The sequence below is a fragment of the Vidua chalybeata genome, chromosome 26 (assembly GCF_026979565.1).
Source record: "Vidua chalybeata isolate OUT-0048 chromosome 26, bVidCha1 merged haplotype, whole genome shotgun sequence".
Classification (NCBI taxonomy): Eukaryota; Metazoa; Chordata; class Aves; order Passeriformes; family Viduidae; genus Vidua; species Vidua chalybeata.
Window position 1 is genome coordinate 4,709,815 of NC_071555.1, and position 18,743 is coordinate 4,728,557.

Sequence of the window (18,743 nt, forward strand, 5' to 3'; positions counted from 1 at the left end):
AATAAATAAATAAGAATAAATAAAATACGATTTTAAAAATAAAATAAATTTAATTTAATATCATATAAATTATTATTAATTACATTTACTATTAAATTTTATTTAATATAATATAAAAAGTAAGTCTAAAATAATTAAAAAAAAAAATAAAGCAAATGGGCTGCAGTAAGCCCCGGCGGGGCAGCGCCGCTCCGCTCCCTCGCCGCAGCCGAGCAGGTGCCGGGGCCGCCTCTGGCTGCGGCCGGGGCGGGGGCCGGGGGCGGGCTGAGCGCTTATAGCGCGATAACGCCCCGCAGAAGTTGCAAACGCCGGCGAGCGGCGGCGGGGACGGGCGAGGACGAAGCTCGGCTCGGAGCCGGGGCCGCCCCGCAGCGCCCGCCATGGGCAACGCGGCCGGGGGGCTGGAGGGGGGCGCGGCCCCGCGGGAGCCCCGCGACCACCGCCCGCAGCCCGGGCCCCCCCCTGCCGCCGCCGGCCCGCCGCCCCCCCGGCAGCCCATGCCCGGCGCCGCCGAGCTGGAGGAGCGCTTCGGCCGCGTCCTGGTGAGCGGGGACGGGCGGCCGCAGGGGGGGCCGGGCCGGACAGGGGGGTCCGGACATAACGGGGGGGACAGGGGGAATCGCTGGGGGGGGGGTCTCTCAGCATCCCTACCGGCATCAGCATCGTTAGCAGCGTTACCACCGTTATCATCATTATAATGATGGTATTTTTACTATTACGTCGTTCTATTAATTATTTGGTTTATTATTTAATTGATATTCTTATTAATAATGGTGACTGCCCTGCTCTCACCTGGTTTCCCCGGGGACGCTCAGCCCTGCCCCGGGATGACCCCCAGCCGCTCCCCTCCCCTCATCGCTCTCACCTTGGGGGGGATCCAACCCCCAAATTCTTGGGGTGACCCCGAGTCGCGGACCCCGGGCAGGCTCCGCCATGGCGGGATCGGCGGCAGGGCCGGAGCGCGCCGCAAGCAGCCGGTGCTGCGGATGGCGATGCTTCGCTCACCTCCTCTTCCTCCTCTTCCTCCTCCCCGGGGCAGGGGAAGCCCCCGGCACCGCTGCCGGCCTCCCGCCGGTGGGCAGCGGGCGATGCCGGAGCCGCGTTCCCGTGGGATGGATGGCAGCTCCTGGAGCCGCTCGGAGCTGCGGGAGAGCGTCTCCCGCTCGCTCCCTCCGTCCTTGAGCGGGGCGGGCCGGCCGTGACCTTCGCGCCAGGAGGGCCGGGTCCCGCCACCGCGCCACCCGCTCCAGCCCCTACCCATGCCCTCCCCAAGAATGCTCCGAGAAAAAAAAAAAAATTGCTGCTTTAACCCCCCGAGCCCCTGGCGGGAGATGGAGCCGTTTTGCCGATCCCGTGCCGGGCGCAGCTTCCACGATGCCGGCGCACCGGGATCCGCTCGGCTGGACCTGCCGGGATCTGCTCGGCAGGGTGCCTCATCCCAGCCCCGAGCACAAATTCCTTGGGAGCTTTTTTATCTCGTGGAGTTTCTGGGATTATTTGGGGGTGAGCAACGCGGCCGCAGCTGCAGGGGGATGATGGTGAGGGGCGCTGCTTGGCGGGACCCCCGCGGGACTCCCAGGGAGGGGATTGCAGTGGGACACCCGGGGTGGCAGGTGGCTGGGTGGGGTGGCGGTGCCTCTGATGGCTCTGGCTGTCACAGCAGCGGTGGCAGGAAGAGACTCGGTGTGTTTCCGCTGTGAGGCCTCAGGAAGCAGCGCTTTCAGCTGGGCTGGGCCCAGCAGGTTGGAAATCCTAAACCAAAAAAAGATCAGAAAAGGGGAAAGCGCTGCTCCAGGCCCTCAACACCACCTTCTCTGCCTTCATCCCGAGGGAAAGCCCTTTTCCAGGAGAAGGGGCACCCAGGGGGCTGGACATGCCCCGACGGGAAGCGGGTGTCTTGTGAAAGCGGCCGTCCCAATTCTGCTTCCTCCTTTCACAGTCCCTTCCCCATTCTCGTGGCTGTGGGGGCAGCAGAACCCCGGGGGGATGGGGACAGGGGATCCCTCTGCCCTCACACACCACAAACACAATCCCTGACTCTGGCTTCAACTTTTCTACCTCCTGAGCTCAGTGATGGAGCAGGTGGTGATGAGCTGGGAATCTCCTGGTGGGACATGATCCAGACCTCACATGTTGCCATGGTTGCAGTGATGCCATGAGAGCTCAGTGCAAATCAGTTTTGGGCTGGACATCCCAAACTGGGAGAGCTGGTGGTTCAAAGCCTTGGCAGAAAAGCCCAGAGAGGAGCCATGGGGATCCAAATTGCTGCCAGGAAGGGGATACACCCATTCCCTGCCAAGAAATGGGAATTTAGTTTCCCAAAACTTCGTTCTCAAAAATTGGCTTCTTCCCAGCTGGGGCACTGTGGCAGATGCCGCTTTGGCAGAGCAATGGAAGGGTTGTCCCGTGCCAAGTAGTTTGGGATATGACGAGGTGGATTTTTGGGATGGAGCAGAGGAAGAGCATCTTTGCTGCTGGGATAAGGATGCCCCGATACCCTTGCTTGAAGCAATCAGGATTTCCCCCCCTTTGCATGTCAAGGGGCATTAATTGGGAACATGTAAATGGAATTGTGAGTTGAGATGTGGTGGAGTCAAAATCAAACAGTGGCTGGCTGGGACGGGGGCTGCTCCAGCCGGGCGCTTTTCCTGGTGGGGGCTTTGCTGCCTCTTCTCGCAGGGAGTGCAAGGCCAATTTCACCGTTGCAGATGTTTGCAGATGTGCTGTTGGCCCCAGCAGCAGGATGGGTCACCAGCAAGCCCTGGCTATAGTGTAAGCCTTGGCTCAACCAGGAAACAAAGCTGGTCCTCATCTTCCTGCTGGATCCAGCTCCAGCACAGTGGCCAAGGCTGGCTGGGGGATGCAGGGCTGCACCACGGTGTCCCCAAGGGGGACCTGTGTCCTGGGTGGGAGGTTGCCTGTGAGCCACCAGCTGCTGGATCAGGGCCTGGAGAGTGTCCTGGTGCAGGAGCCCTCCTGTGCTGCTGAATCCAGCCCCAGGTGAAGCAGGAGGACATCCCAGTGCAGGGTGGGCAGGCAGGCCCAGCAGGGATGAAGGCACGTTGGCGGGATCAGGCTCCTCTCCTCGGTTGCTGCTACATCAGCTTCTGCTTGTTCTTAAAATACAGCTGGAGCCGCAGGCGGCAGCGGCCGCCCAGCCCAGCCCAGCCCAGCTCAGCCCAGCCCAGCCCAGCCCAGCCCAGCCCAGCCCAGCCTGCTGCCACCACCCCTCCGGCCATCCTGGGGACACGTCTCCTCCTGCACCGGCTGTCCCTGCGTGACGCTGGGAGGGTTTGGGTCTGGCTGGATCCCTGATGGGGCGAACTGATCCTGGCAGTGTTCCCCAGCCCAGTTTGCTGCATGAGGGTGGTCAGGGAGCCCTGGGTGGGCCTGGTCCTGCTCTGTGCCCTGCACTGAGCCCTGGGAAGAGGCAGGAGAACAAGTCCAGTGGCAGTTGGAGTAACTGGAGGGGACACCGTGGGACACCTGGCACTTCATGACTCGGCATGTCCAAACCACCTCAGGGGTGCTCTGTGGCCATGAGGGATGGAGCATCCCAGGAGTGGCATTGTCTGTTGGTCACCCGGACACCTGGTGATGTTGGCCCTTCCTGCAGCTGGGGAGAGCCCCTGAGCCGCCATCTGGGGCAGTTCCCTGCCCTGTCCCCTTCCCCGTGGCAGGATTTTGTGCCTGGTGCTGGGCTGGGATCTTGTCCTGTCCCACGTGCTGCTAAGGCTTTCCATCCCCTCTCTGTGCCTGCACATCCCCCGTGCCCCAGAAACGGCACTGCCAGGGTTCAGCCCAGTTCATGCTCAGCCTGCCGGGGTTTGCAGCACAAACACTTCCCTGGAGGATGCCGGAACATTCTGTGCCAGCTTTGGTGCGGAGCTCGGCTCAGCCCAGCTCCGCTCGGCGCTGCCCGCTCACGTGTGGAACACAAAGAGGTGTCTGACACCCAAAATAGCTCCGTCCCTGCCAGCCCTGACAACAAAAGGTTGTTTTGTACCAGAAAATGATGTTGGTGTTTCTTCACCTCCCCTGGCCTTGGTTTGAGTGTAGGGCAAAACCTGGCTCAACCCACAGCTGGTGCTGGGTCCCAGCCAGGCTCATCCTGGTGCTGGGCATGGCTGGGATGGCCCTGCAGGCTCTGTGGCACTTTGTGTCACAGCAGAGTTGTTGGGGGACATTTGGTGGCACCCACTCAGTGACGTGGTGAGCTGTGAGGCTGCTGGGAAGCCCCGGGCAGGGGCAGGATGAGGGAGCTGGGTGCTGGATGACGGCAGGTGGGATGTGGCTACTGGGGACAAGTCGCTGTGGCTCCTCCATCCTTGTCCCCAAAGGAGGAAGAGGAGGAGGACCAAGTCCTTCCTTTGATATCTGTGGGGTGCTTGGCTGCTGCCCTGCACCACATTATCCGCCCAGCCCCACATCACCCACTCTGCCCCACACCTCCCGCCCTGCCCCACCTCCCACAGCAGCGGTTCCCCCCTCCCCGGCAGGAAATGAGAACCGGTTTCTTTGTGCTGCCGGCTGAGGTTCCTCAGCGGAGCCGCTTCCTCCCCGGCACCACAAGCCCACCCGGGACGCAGCCACCACCCAGTTTGTACCCGACCTGTGCCACATCCTGCCCGCAAGGGAGGGACCACGGGGCTCGGGGCAGAGCCACCTCCACGGGGACAGCCCTGCCCCAGCCTCCTGCTGGGTCCTGTCCCACCACCAGTGCAAGGTCCTGCTTGGTCCAGGTCCCACGTGTGATGGCTTAAAGCTGGTCCGTGTGGCAGTGCCACCATCCCCTCTCTGCCAAGGGCACCCAACAGTGTCCCACAGAAGGTGCCACGGGTGTGACTGAGCCCTGGGTGGGGTGTCTGGGTGTGTGGTCCCTCTTGGCACAGCGCTGTCCCTTGGTCTGATCCTCATCCATCCCAAGGATGGCAGCTCGGGACCAACAATGGTGACAACCAGGTGCTGCTGTCACCTTGCCAGTTCCAGAACCCACCCAGCAGCTCCAGTGGCCTCACAGCAAGGCCATTTCTGACCCTGCAGCCTGACTGTCCCCCTGCCCAGCTCTTCGTGCCAGCCAGCCCCAGCCCAACCCAGCTCCTCCCCACCCACTGCTCCTTGTTTTGGCTTCTTGTGAAAGCAGCTTGACAGGTCCTCCCTGGAGAAGGTGGAGAGGTTTCTGTTCCTGCCCACCACAGTGGGACCTCTCCCCTTGGACCTGCTCTTCTGTGGGCAACCAAAGCCCTGGGAGATGCCTTCCTCCAAGGATGTGGTTGTTCCAACATGGCATGCATCCCACGTCCCCATCCTCCTCCTCAGGGAACCCCAAGACTGTGATTTAGGGGTGGCCTGGGGCTGTGCATTGCTCCACATGCCATTGTGCCAGCCTGCAGATGCTTTCCAGCTGAGCTGGAGCACCAAAAATTGGGTCTTTCAGCAAAAAAAAATCACCTGTGAGCTGAGTTGAGCTGCAGCTGGCCCAGGCCATGGTGGGTGTCCCATGAAGGCCACCCCATGGTGTCCCTCAGCAGAGCAGCCCAGGGACAGGAGCTGCATCTCGCTCATGGCGGAGGCGGTTTCAGCAGCGCCCGGTGCCGAGAGCGGAAACCACGTCACGTCCTGCGGTGGCCGTGGGGGCTGGGGCTGTGCAAGGGTGGCACGGAGGGACGTGCCAGGCCCTGACAGCATTGTCTCTCAATAAACACTGACTTCCTCAGATGGGCTTGTCACGCACCTGTGGTGGTGGGGACTCAGGGGTGACCCCTCAAGCACAGCTCAGGTTCCTGGGTCCCTCAGTTGTCACCAGTCGTGTCCCCATCCCTCACCCCGTGTGGCCCTGCCGGGATGGAGCTGGCTGAGGCTGGGCACATGGTACACTCATGACATGGGTGGACGTGTCCAGTTCTTCCTCCTGTCCCCCACCAACACTCGCTGCCCACCTGTCTCCTCAGGTGGGGACATTACTGATGGGTCCATGGATGCTCACATCCTGGGAATAGTGGTGTTCCCAACCTCCCAGGGTTGTCCCCATCATCCCCCCGGTGTTCCCATCCTGAGAATGCTGCTTTCATTTTTTCACCATGATCCCATCCTCCCACCCCTGTCCCCATTGTTCCATCCCCATTGTCCCACTAGTGTCCCCATCTTCTCACTGGAATCTTCATGTCCCACCAGTGTCCCCATTCTCCCACCAGTGTCCCCATCCTCCCACTGGTCTCCCCATCTCCCACTGCTGAGCAAGGACTCCCAGTGCTCGCTGAGCAGGGGGTGCTGCATCCCAGGGGTGTTTTTGGGGTGACCCCCAGTGCTGACACCCTTCACCCACAGAATTCCATGAACCTGCCCCCGGACAAGATGAAGCTGCTTAACCAGTACGACAACGAGAAGAAGTGGGAGCTGATCTGTGATCAGGTGAGGTCCAAGCTCACAGCGTCCCCAGTGCTGTCCCTGTCCCCAGGTGCCACTCGTGGCATGGTTTGGGCATCAGTCTGGCTGTACCAAGCACTGACATCCATCTCGTTACTGACACAGCACCTCATTAACCTCATTAAGCATTGATGCAGTTGGGGTGGGGACAGGGACACTGTGGCTGCTGTGGGGACAGTGGCATGTGTCTGTGCCACAGCAGCTGGCCCAGTTTCAGCCTCTCTCTGGGGCTCCTAGGAGCGTTTCCAGGTGAAGAACCCTCCATCTGCCTACATCCAGAAGCTGAGGAGCTACTTGGACACAGGTGGTGTCAGCAGGAAGGTGAGGGGTCCCTGTTGCACCCCGGTCCCCTGGTCCCCATCCCAGGCTGGGCACAGGGACGGTGCCAATGGCTGTCCCCGTCCCACAGTTCAAGAGGCGAGTGCAGGAGTCAACGCAGGTGCTCCGGGAGCTGGAGATCTCCCTGAGGACCAACTACATCGGGTAAGGGTGGGGGTGGCATTGTCACCCAGCCACTGCCACTGTCTCTGGGATGGGGGTGGACGTGCTGCTGGCTCTGGCTAGAGGGTGACAGAAGGATGTGGAGGCTGTGGCCTCATCCTGCCCCCTTAGGAGGGCTCTGATGGGAGGCTGAGGGTGCTGAGGCAGCTGGGTGTGCTGGGGGTTCTGAACCCCATTATGACTCTCTGGTCCCCCCAGGGTGCCAGGAGGGACCCTGCCCCACGCTGGCTGTCCTGACCCCTTGTGGGGTGGTGGATGCCAGGGCCAGGCTGTCCTGTCGTGGTAGTGGTGGCAACAGTGGCAGTGGTGGCAGTGGTGACAGAAGAGCCCTTGGGCTGTGTCCCCCATATATCAGGTTCACCGTGGCACTCACCTGCCCTCAGAGAAATGCCAGCTCATGGTACCACCTCATGTTCCCAGCGTGTTCCACACTTGCTGGGGACCTCTGACCAGGGGGTGGCTCTGCTGAGTGTCTGGGCACAGGGGGAGAGAGGATGTGGGGGCTGGCAGAGCCCACTAACCCTCTGCACCCTCCAGCTGGGTCCAGGAGTTCCTCAACGAGGAGAACAAGGGGCTGGACGTGCTGCTGGAGTACCTCGCCTTTGCCCAGTGCTCTGTCGCGTACGTCCCCACCGGGTCCCCTGTCCAAGGCTGGGATCAGCTGCCCCGGGGGCTCAGCAGGGCTGGGGCGGTCCCTGGGGGTGCCCTCCCTTGTCATCAGGGCGATGCTCCATGGGTGGGGCTGGGCAGAACATCCCCAATATCCCTGAGGGGCATCTGCCCAAACTGGGGTGCCACATCTCACCCGTCCCCATGTCCCCATGGGCCACCAGGTATGACATGGAGAGCGCAGAGAACAGCCCCGGCTCTGACAAGGGCAAGGAGCGGTCGCTGGAGGACCTGAACAAAAGCACCTCCTCGTCCCCCACGCAGGGCTCCTCCAAACCGCGGCCCCTCACTGTAAGGTAACGTGTGGTCCCGTCCCCAGCTGTCCCCGTGTCCCTGTGCCGTGTCCCCCGCTCTCGCCTCGCTGCACCCCCGGCCGCACCGCGCTTGGAGAGGGGCTTGGCAGGGAGACGCAGGCCCGCTCCTAAAAATGGGCGCCCATTGGTGGTTGGAGGGTGGGGACAAAGCCACATCCCCCTGTGTGCCCCCAGGGGCTAAGCCCTGCCTGGGACTGGGCTGCAGCCGTGTCCATACCCCGGCACTGCGACCGTGCTCGGGTGCTCTGGTTAAACCCCAGGAACAGACAAAAATTGGGGGTGTTGGAGATTTTGGGGGAGCAAATCGCAGCCCCCTGGTTTAAACCCGGGCGGAGGGACGGGCCTGTGTCCCCCCAAGCCGGTCCTGGTGGCTGGTGGCTCTCGCTTGGTGCCGCTCGCCCGCAGCCCCGTCTAACCCCGCTCTTCTCTTGCACGCTGCCGGGGACGCGCTGACGGTAGGTGACGGGGCACTGGCGGGACGGGGACACCCCACGGGACCCCGCTGCTGGTCACCGGTATTGGGGACAGGGCCTGCGGGGCATCCCCGGTGGGCGGGGGGGTCCCAGGGACACCCCACCGCGGTCACCCCACGAGCTGTAACGTGGCACCCGGGGGACCGCGGGGGTCCCTCGCCGCCTGCCAGCAGCTCTGGAGGAGCCGGGGTGTCCCTCCCAGCCCCAGGGACAGGTCAGGAGGGACGTGGCACCCGCAGGGGTTCCCATCCCTTGTCCCCGGGTGTCCCCGAGGCGACGCGGGAGCCCCGTTTCTCCCTCCTGTCCTGCAGGCTCTAACGCGCCTCCAGCTGCTGCCTCTCGAACCAGCACATCCACACCCTCCTCCGCCACGTCCACCCCAGCGTCCCCTGCGGTGCCCCGGGCAGCGATGGGGACAGTGCCCCCAGGTCACCCGGCAGCTCCTGCCCGCCCCGGTGAGCCTCCGAGACCACCCGTGTGCACGAGAGGGCCCCAAAACCCACCCCACCCCACTTCACCCCCCCAGTCCCAGTGCCAGTCCCAAGGCTTCTAGATGGGCACGGACACGAGGGTTTGTCCCGTGGGGTGCAGCCGCCCGGTGCCCCGGTGTCCCCCCGCCCCCGCTGCCACCCCCTTGCGCTGTCCCGTCCCCGCTTTACGCTGCGCCCGCGGCTTCGCCGGGCCCCGCTCAGCCGCGCTCTCCCCGCCCAGGCTGAACTCCTCGCACAGCAGGAAGACGCTGCGCAACTCGCGGCTCGTCAGCCAGAAGGACGATGTCCATGTGTGCATCATGTGCCTCCGCGCCATCATGAACTACCAGGTGGGAGTGGGCGGCATCCGCGGGGATCCGCCTGGGGCTCCCCGGGATCCCCCGCGTCCGCGGTGGCACCTCCGGGGTGGAACTGGGTCTGCATCCCCTGGCTCTGAGATGTCCTCACTCAACCTCCTGCCTGATGGGGACGTGGCGTGGGGGTGTCCCACGGTCCTTGTGTGTCTCCAGGGGGACACACGACCCCATGAATGCTCCTTTCCCCTCCCCAGTCTGGCTTCAGCCTGGTGATGAACCACCCAGCCTGTGTCAACGAGATCACCCTGAGCCTCAACAACAAGAATGCCAGGTAGGAGCTGCCCTGCCCCCTGTTGTCCCTTGTCACCCCCGTCCCCTCGCCCACCCCACGGCCCCAGCCCCCTCACACCGCGTGTCTCTGCAGGACCAAGGCTCTGGTGCTGGAGCTGCTGGCCGCTGTCTGCCTGGTCCGAGGTGGCCACGACATCATCCTGGCTGCCTTTGACAACTTCAAGGAGGTGAGTCCCCAGCAGGGACACCCAGTCCCCACATGAACATCTGTGCTCCAGCTGGGTTTGTGCCTCGGTTTCCCTGGGTGTGGCAGAGCCCTGCACCACCCTCAGATCTCTGGCTCGTTTGGGGATGTTCCAGTCACTGGGCTTGATGTCCCCATACCATGTGTCCCCAGGGCCATGTCCCAGCTGGGCTGGGTGCCTGGCAGCACCAGTCAGGGTTGGGATAGTGTCACCAATAGATACCTCCTGTCCTGTCACCCTCCTGGGTGTCCCCTGGCCATGTCCTCCCTGGCCTTCAGCCCCCTGCTCCCCCCCAGGTCTGCGGGGAGAAGAACCGCTTTGAGAAGCTGATGGAGTATTTCCGAAATGAGGACACCAACATTGACTTCATGGTGAGTGGCTGCTGGGGCCCATGCTCTGCTGTCCCCAGGGCGTCATGTCACCAAGGCTGCTGCACTGTCCCCAGGCCATTATGCCCCAAGAGCTCCTAAGCCACCACACTGTCCCTATGGCATCGTGTCCCGGGGGATGCTGAACTAGCAAAACTCTCCCATGTCCTCAGGGGGTGCTGAGCCACCGTGCTTTCCTGGGGGTGGCATGTCCCAAGGGCTGTTCTGCTGTCCCCAAAGGCTTCTAAACCACTGTACTGTGCTCATGGCATCATGTCCCCAAGGGCTTCTAAGCCACCAAACTGTCCCCAGGCCATCACATCCCAAAGCATGCTGAGCCACCAAACTGTCCCCAGGCCATCATGTCCCCAAGGCTGCTGTGCTGTCCCCAGGCTACCATGTCCCCAGGACTGTGCAAGCCCCCATGCACTTCCCAGGGGCACCACGTCCCCGAGGGCCACCAACCCCCCATGCAGCCCCGGGGGCAACATCCCCACGAGCCACCCTGGCCCTGTGCTGAGCCGTGTCTGCACAGGTGGCCTGCATGCAGTTCATCAACATCGTGGTGCACTCGGTGGAGAACATGAACTTCCGCGTGTTCCTGCAGTACGAGTTCACCCACCTGGGGCTGGACCAGTACCTGGAGGTGGGTGATCCCGAGGGTGGGGGTGCCAGGGGTGCTGCTGGCACCGATGGTGACACTGGCTGTCCCTCAGCAGACTCTGCGCCTCACTGAGAGCGACAAGCTGCAGGTGCAAATCCAAGCCTACCTGGACAACATCTTCGACGTGGGGGCCATGCTGGAGGACTCGGAGACCAAGACGGCGGTGCTGGAGCACATGGAGGAGCTGCAGGAGCACGTCAGCCAGGTGGGCCGTGGGCGCGTGGGCAGAGCTGCTGACGCAAGCCCCGAGGGAGGGATGAGGACGGGGCTGAGCGGCGGCGCCTCGTCCCCCACAGTTGACAGAGAAGCTGCAGGATGCGGAGAACGACTCCATGGCCAAGATAGCGGAGCTGGAGAAGCAGCTGAGCCAGGCACGGCGGGAGCTGGAGGCGCTGCGGGTGAGCCGGGGGTGCCGCGGTGCTGAGGGAAGGCTGGGGCTCAGGGATCGGGCTCCTAGGGGTGCAGAGGGACACCAGTGACCTGCCGGGGGTTGTCACCTCTCCAGGAGCAGCTGAGCCCCCCGCGGCCGCCCAGCCCGCCATCCCCGCAGCCCCAGGAGTGCTACCGGCTGGCGCTGGAGCGGCGGCTGGCGGAGCTCGAGGAGAAGGGGCTGGTGCAGATACTGCGTGGGCCCGACGGAGACGTCGCCATCGAAATTGTCCCCGTTGTCATAGAAACCCCCGCAACCCCCGTGGTTTCTGGGGAGGCCACTGCCACCACCGACACCACCGCCACCTGCACAGGTACCATGGGTGCGAGGGGATGTCCCCTTCCCGGCGGGGGCACCTGGCACCAAGGAGGGGTGGCAGCGAGTCTCCAGGCACAGAAACTGAGGCGGGGGGTGGGGATGTGCCCGGGGACTCAGGGTAATGCAGTAGCAGAGGGAGGGTGGCGGTGGCACCATGCCCTGCTGTGTCACCATCTCACCCACATCTTCTTTCCCTTGCAGATGCTCCGGCTCTGGCTCCAGCCCCACCTCCCCCACCAGCACCTGCTTCCCCCCCGCCCCCACCCCCTCCACCACCCCCACCTCTGCCGGGGGCTGAGCCCATCCCTCCCCCACCCCCTGCACCCCCTCTGCCCGCAGGCACCGCCCCCCCCCCAGCTCCCCCACTCCCGGGTGCCCCAATGCCACCACCCCCCCCACCGCTCCCGGGGGGGCCTGAGGGCCCCGTGCCTCCCCCTCCACCACTCCCACCCCTCGGTGGGGAGCCCCCAGCCGGGCCGGGCGCCCCCCCCACTGCCAACGGTTCAGGTGAGTGCGGCCCAGGGATGGTGGGGATGTTCCCCAGGAGGGGTTTGGGGGCACCCTGGGGCGGGTTTGGGACCCCCCACACTGTGACATGCCCCCCCCTCCCTGTGACCCTGCAGTGAAGGTGAAGAAGCCCATCCAGACCAAGTTCCGCATGCCCGTCTTCAACTGGGTGGCCCTGAAGCCGAGCCAGATCGATGGCACCGTCTTCACCGAGCTCAACGATGAGAAGGTGCTGCAGGTGAGCACAGGGGACAGGAGGCCGGGCACAGGGGGCCTCAGTGCCCCGGGCCATGCTGAGGCTGCCTCGTGCCCACCCTGCACCCACCCGCGGTGTCCAGGGCTGCAGGAGGAGCTGGAGGTCAGGAAAAGTCCTTAGCACCATGGAGAGGGACACGGGACCAGACGTGCTTCTCCTCCCCTTGTCCCTTTGCTCCATGTGCACCTTCACATCCTGTCCATTTCTTCTTCCTCATCTCCATCCTCTGGTCCCCTCACCCCCTCCTTACCCCTCTCTGTCCCCTTGCCTGTCCCTGTACTTGTCCCCTTGTTCCATCCTCAACCCCTTGCTTCATCTTATCCTCGCTCCTCACCCTTATCCTGGTCCTCTGGCCCTGTCCTCACCCCAGATGTCCAGTGCCACCGCCCTGCTGTGTCCACAACCCTTTGTCCCCGCAGGAGCTGGACATGAGTGACTTTGAGGAGCAGTTCAAGACCAAGGCGCAGGGCCCCGCCCTGGACATCAGTGCCCTCAAGGCCAAGGCCACGCAGAAGGCGCCCAGCAAGGTGACCCTCATGGAGTCCAACCGGGCCAAGAACTTGGCCATCACCCTGCGCAAGGGAGGCCGCAGCATCCAGGACATCTGCACGGCCATCGAGACGTGAGTGTTCCCCCTGGGCTGGGCGAGGCTGGGATAAGGTCAGCAGGACCAAGGGGTTGGGATGGTGGAGGATGTGATGGGACGCAGGGATTGGTATGGGGAGAGATGGAAGGATCAGAGGTGGAGGGATCAGATGTGGAGAGGTGGAGGATGGAGACATCAGATGTGGGGATGGAGAGATGCAGGGTTGAGATCTGAGACAAAGGGCTGTGGGGACAGACAGACGCAGACAGACAGACAGATAGATGCTGAGACCAGCTGTGGGGATGGAGGGATGCAGGAACCAGATATGAAAAGAAGGGATGAGGGGACCAAAGACAGAGAGATGGAGGGATCCATATGGAGAGATAGAGAGATGCAGGGTCCAGATACAGAAAGATGGAGTGGTGCAGGAACCAGCTGTGGGGGACGGAGGGATGATGGAACCAGCCGAGGGTGACAGGGGGACCTGCGGCAGGGCCTGACAGTGCCAGGGGTGTCCCCTCCCCGCAGGTACGACCAGCAAGCCCTGAGCCTCGACTTCCTGGAGCTGCTGCTGCGCTTCCTGCCCACCGAGTACGAGCGGAGCCTGATCGGGAAGTTCGAGCGGGACCAGCAGCCGCCGGAGGAGCTCTCGGACGAGGACCAGTTCATGATCCGCTTCAGCAAGATCCCGCGCCTGGCCGAGCGCATGAACGTCATGATCTTCCTGGGCAGCTTCGGCGACACGGCCCAGCTGCTGATGCCGGTGTGCGCCGGGGACGGGCGGGCGGGGGCTGCGCGGGGGGCGGCTCCTGCAGCGACACTCACACCCTTCCCTCCCTCCCACAGCAACTCAACGCCATCATCGCCGCCTCCATGTCCCTCAAGTCCTCCAGCAAACTGCGCCACATCCTCGAGGTGAGGGCTCTGGGGGGACGTGACCCCGATGGGTGCACACAGAGTGTCTGTGGGCACTGTGCCCTCCTGGCCCTGTGTCCCCAAGCCGTGGTGTCCCCGCAGATTGTGCTGGCCTTCGGGAACTACATGAACAGCAGCAAGCGTGGGGCTGCCTACGGCTTCCGGCTGCAGAGCCTTGATGCGGTAGGGTCGGTGTGGGTTCCCTGGTGTGGGGGTGAGGGGGGCACTGCCACTGCCAGGGACCAGCCCTGGGGACAGAGGGACACAAGGACCAGCTGCAGAGATGGAAGGACACAGGAACCTGCTATGGGGATAGAGGGACGCAAGGACCAGCAGTAGGGATGGAGGGACATGAGGTTCAGCTGTAGGGACAAAAGGATCAAGACACTGCATGTTGGGATGGAGGAGGTGAGAGCAGAAGGCAAAGGGATGGAGATACACAGGAATGGTTGGAAGGATGGAGACCTGATATGGAGAGGTTAAAGGATTCAAGGACCATGATGAAGGAAGATGGGATGAAGGAAGATGGGAACCAGCTGCGGGGATGGAGGGAGGAAGGTCACACATGGGGATGTAGGGACAGAGCGATGCAGACCCAGCCACGGGGATGGAGAAGGATGGGAATCAGCCATGGGAATGGTGGGATGCAGAACTGGCTGGGGGATGGAGGGATGCAAATCCAGCTGTGAGAGTGGAGGGATGGATACGGACCCAGCCACAGGGACAAAGGCGCACCAGAGGCAGCCCTGAGGAGGGTGAGGGGATGGTGGCTGCAGGTCGGGGCTGACTCTGCCCTGCCCCAGCTCCTGGAGATGAAGTCAACAGACCGCAAGCAGACGCTGCTGCATTACCTGGTGCGGGTGATCATGGAGAAGTACCCAGAGCTCACTGGCTTCCACACCGAGCTGCACTTCCTTGACAAGGCAGGCACAGGTAGTGCCCACGGGCTCTGGGCTGAGGGTCGAGGCAGCCCCTGGCACCCCGAGCCTGCCCTGACCCTGCACTGCTTGCCTCCTGCAGTGTCCCTGGAGGGTGTCCTGCAAGACGTGCGAAGCCTGCAGCAGGGCATGGAGCTGACCCGCAGGGAGTTCATGAGACAGGACGACAGCCCCGTGCTCAAGGACTTCCTCAAGGTCAACTCGGAGGTGATGGAAAAGCTGCAGGCTGACAGCAAAACCGCCAAGGTGGGTGCTGGGGTGGAGTGGGGTCATGGGGGCAGTCCCCTCCATGGGGACACCCTGGGGTACCCTCTGCCCCATGGGAGAGGCTCCTGCTTGGCATGTGGCTCCAGTGGGACAGGCAGGAGGGAACAGGGAAGGATGGGGAGGTGGGAGAGGCTGGAAGGAGGTGGTGGGCGGTGGGCACCACTGCCCAGCCCCCGAATCAGGTGTCTCTGCCCACAGGAAGCATATGAGTCAGCTGTGGAGTATTTCGGGGAGAACCCCAAGACCAGTCCCCCCACCACCTTCTTCCCCATGTTCATGCGCTTCATCAAAGCCTACAAGGTAGGAGGGGGCAGGGGGTACTCTGTTTCTGAGGGCTGGGAGGAGATTTGGGGCACCTGACTCCACTTTGGAGCAATCAGCAGAGGTCACAGGCAAGGCTGGGGCTCAGGAATGCCCTTGGGATGGTCAGAGATTTTGGAACTGAGTTGGGGTGAGCTGGGGGCTGTGATGCGAAGAAGGAAGGGGGCTGCAGTCCTGGATTCCCCTGGCTCAGCACATCCTTCCTGCCCCTCTCCCAAGAAAGCAGAGCAGGACATCGAGCTGTGGAAGAAGCAAGAGGCTGCAGCCAAAGAGGCAGAATCCAGCTCCCCTGGCAGCGAGCAGCAGCCCGAGGTGAAGGTGCCCCCATGTCCGTGTCCTGGTGGGATCCCAGCCCCAGCCCTGGGTGGGCTGAGTGGTGGGGAAGGACTAAACAGGTCCTGGGGAGGGACAGGTGGGTGGGAGGTGAAGGGGAGGGTACCCCATCTCCCCTGGGGTGTGATCACACCACTCAAGTACCCTGTCCCCTCCCAGCTGCCTGTCCAGAAGGCCAGGAGGCAGCAGATGGACATGATTGCTGAGCTGAAGAAGAAGCAGATGGTGAAGGAACCACTCATCTACGAAGGCAAAGATGGGGCCATTGAGGATATAATTTCAGGTGAGAGATGATTTCAGGTGAGCAGCCAGGTGTCCCCACATGACAGACCCAGTGCTGGGGGCTGCAGGGGCCGTCACAGGAGCTGGGCAGTCACCAAGCCCTGCCACGGGGACCAAACCTACCTGCAAGCACCTTCACATCCCACATGGCAAAGCTACTGAGTGCTCCCTCCCCTGTCTCATATCTCTTCCTCCTCTTCTGCTTCTTCCTCCTCTCTCCTCCTGCTCCTCCTCGCTGTCTCTGGATCACTCTGCTCAGCTCTCAAAACTGTCCCTTTCACGGCCCGGACGGGCAAACGCTCGTCCCGGCTCTTCTGCGACGTGAGCTTCAACGAGGAGAGTCCTCTGTAGGTAACGTGGGGCAGCGGGGCCGGCGCAGGTGGGCGGGGGCTGCCGGGCTTCCCCCCCTCCCCGCCGGGATTTCTCCAGATGTGTGGCCGGATTTGTGCCACGCTGAACCCCAAGCCCGGGGGCACCCGGGATCAGCCCCCGATGCCGTGCTGGGCTGCCAGAGCCGACGGTCGGGGTCCCACGGGCTGATTGCTCACAGCTGCTGCTCCTCCCATCGTTGCGTTCGGCCCTTGGCTTGTCCTGGGTGTCCTCACACCCAGAGGGGCGACGGGCAGAGAGACAGGACAAGGGGCAAGGGGTTTAAATGAACGAAGGACAGTTTTAAGTTGAAGGTTCAGAGAAAAACTCATTCCTGTGAGGGTGAACCCTGGCACAGGGTGCCCAGAGCAGCTGTGGCTGCCCCTGGATCCCTGGAATGTCCAAGGCCAGGCTGGACGGGTTTTGGAGCACCCTGGGGGAGCGGAAGGTGTCCGTGCCCATAACAGGGGTGGGACAGGATGGGCTTTAAGGTCCCTCCAACACAAACCATTCCATCTTAACGTGATGGGTGCGGGACCCCGGCCATCCCCGGTGGGCAGCGAAGCTCATCCGGCCCCTGCACTTCCCCCGGTGCAGATCTGCGGAACAACCCGTACCGGCGGGGGGACAAGGCCCGCGGCAGCGCCAAGAAACGGGCGGCGGGGCAGAGCCTGCAGGCGACGCCGGACATCGCGCTGTGACTGGCGCCGTCCCTGCAGCTCCAGGAGCGGGGCAGGACCATCCTCCGGACGCAGATGGGACCGCAGGATGTCAGTCCCTCAGCCCGGGGCTCGGCGGGGTGGAGGGACAGTGCCCGCTTCGAGCTGCTCCAGCCGCTTAACGTGCCAGCTCCGCCTTGCCTGCCTGGGCCGGGCACAGGCACCCCCGGCGCTTGCTTGGCCATGTCCCCGAGCTCCTTTCCCCAGGCTGGCAGGGCTGGGGGACCCTCCTGGCTACGGACAGGGAGGGAGAAGCATAGAAAGGGTCCCAGCTTGTCCTGGAAGGAAAAGAGGGGCTGTCCCATCCCTATCCCGGCGCTGCTCCCTCGCACGCCGGGCGCGGGGCCAGCCCTGCGCACCGGTGTGTCCCACCCTCGGCTTGCTGGTGCCTTTGACTGCCGCTGCGGGAGGGGAGGAGGTGTCAGCCAGGGACACAACGCTCCCCGCTCATCTCCCCCGCACATCTGCCCTACAGAGCCCCCCCGAGACCCGCGTTCTCCTGCGCTGCACAGCCAGTGAGGAGCTGCTGCAAAGCTCCCACCCCGGGCACCTCCCGGAGCCAGGGGCTGGCAGCGGTGCTATTTTACATGATTTTATAAGTCTTCCTTCGAATTTCTCTGTGCTGCGGCAGCAGGGATTGGAACACTCCCACACAGGGTGTCCCCAAGGCTGTGGCGAGCAGCGCTGGGCTGTTCTTAGCCGCAGAGGAGGCTCCGTACCTGCGACAATCAGCAGCAGGGACAAGTTTCTGCGAGATGGTGGCACCTCCGCCCACCTGCATCCCCAGCATCCACCTGCACTGTCGGGGCTGGAGCCTCTGGGATAAACAGGGACTGTCAGCCCCCCGTTTTCTTGGGTGGGACACGCAGGAGATGCCGGCAGCCCCCAGCCCCGCAGCACCGCGATCCCAAAGGCTGCGGGGTCCCTGCTACCGCCAGGCAGGAGAGGCCCCAGAGCTGCACGAGCCTCTCGGTACCGGACTGGACCCGACTGTCGCTCCCTCCCCCGCCCCGCTGCTGCTCAGTAACTCCGACCCCGCAGTGCCGCAGCTGAACCTCTCGGTGCATTTGCTCCATCAAACGGCCCCCGCTCGTCCCGATGCAAGGACGCTCCTTCCTCCTCCCGTCCCTCCTCCTGTCCTTTCTCGCTCGTCCCAGCTTTAGCCAGAGCAGCCGCTGCTTCCTGCTGTATTTAAGCTGCTTCAGCGCCGGCTCCGTGTCCGGGGGGAGATGGGAAATGAATGTGTAACTTATAAATGCCTTTAAGCCAGAAATGTAAACCATTAACTGCTCATTTGTATACATTATTTTTATATACTGAAGGCCTGTTTAATCTAAAGCAGAGCTGGTAATAAAATGTCTCAGAGGATAAAGGACTTGTCTGGGAAAAGGGTTTGCATGCTGTCATGAAGGGAGGGAGGGAGAAAAAGGAAGGAAAGATGGAGTGAGGGAATGATGGAGGAAGGAAGGAAGGAAGAGAGGGAAGGAGCAAGGAAGGGAGGAATGGAAAAATGGAGGGAGTGGCTGTGGCTGCCCCATCCCTGGAAATGTCCAAGACCAGGTTGCATGGGGCTTGACACACCCTGGGATAGTGGGAGGTGAGAGAGGAACGAGATAATCTTTAGGGTCCCTTCCAACACAATCCGGTCTGGAACTCTAGCAACAAACCACCCACCATCTTTTTTGAGGACAACAGCTCTGAGGTCTGTTCACAGCACAGACATGTGGGTGCATGGCAGCACAAAAAATGTCTTTCAGGATAACT

At 62.7% G+C, this 18,743-nt stretch overlaps 1 protein-coding gene across 9 annotated transcripts; it reads left to right on the forward strand.

The window, feature by feature from the left end:
• Window positions 1-443: 443 nt before the first annotated feature.
• FMNL1 (formin like 1) lies at window positions 444-18,345 on the forward strand. Of its 9 annotated transcripts, none has more exons than XM_053965281.1 (28): window positions 459-542; window positions 6,328-6,411; window positions 6,664-6,747; window positions 6,836-6,909; window positions 7,465-7,548; window positions 7,761-7,892; window positions 8,713-8,838; window positions 9,095-9,203; window positions 9,425-9,501; window positions 9,595-9,688; window positions 10,003-10,077; window positions 10,610-10,720; window positions 10,791-10,943; window positions 11,035-11,136; window positions 11,244-11,481; window positions 11,688-11,993; window positions 12,110-12,231; window positions 12,669-12,871; window positions 13,364-13,598; window positions 13,682-13,750; window positions 13,853-13,933; window positions 14,554-14,683; window positions 14,771-14,934; window positions 15,154-15,255; window positions 15,496-15,588; window positions 15,769-15,892; window positions 16,151-16,238; window positions 16,858-18,345. In XM_053965281.1, exons 1-28 carry the CDS (start codon window positions 498-500, stop codon window positions 17,099-17,101), a joined length of 3,549 nt encoding a protein of 1,182 aa, XP_053821256.1. In that variant the 5' UTR covers window positions 459-497; the 3' UTR covers window positions 17,102-18,345. The 9 variants fall into 9 exon arrangements, with proteins under 9 accessions (XP_053821264.1, XP_053821263.1, XP_053821265.1 ...); XM_053965282.1 differs by having other exon boundaries at window positions 10,794-10,943; XM_053965287.1 differs by having other exon boundaries at window positions 16,151-16,242; window positions 16,858-16,945.
• Window positions 18,346-18,743: the final 398 nt, after the last annotated feature.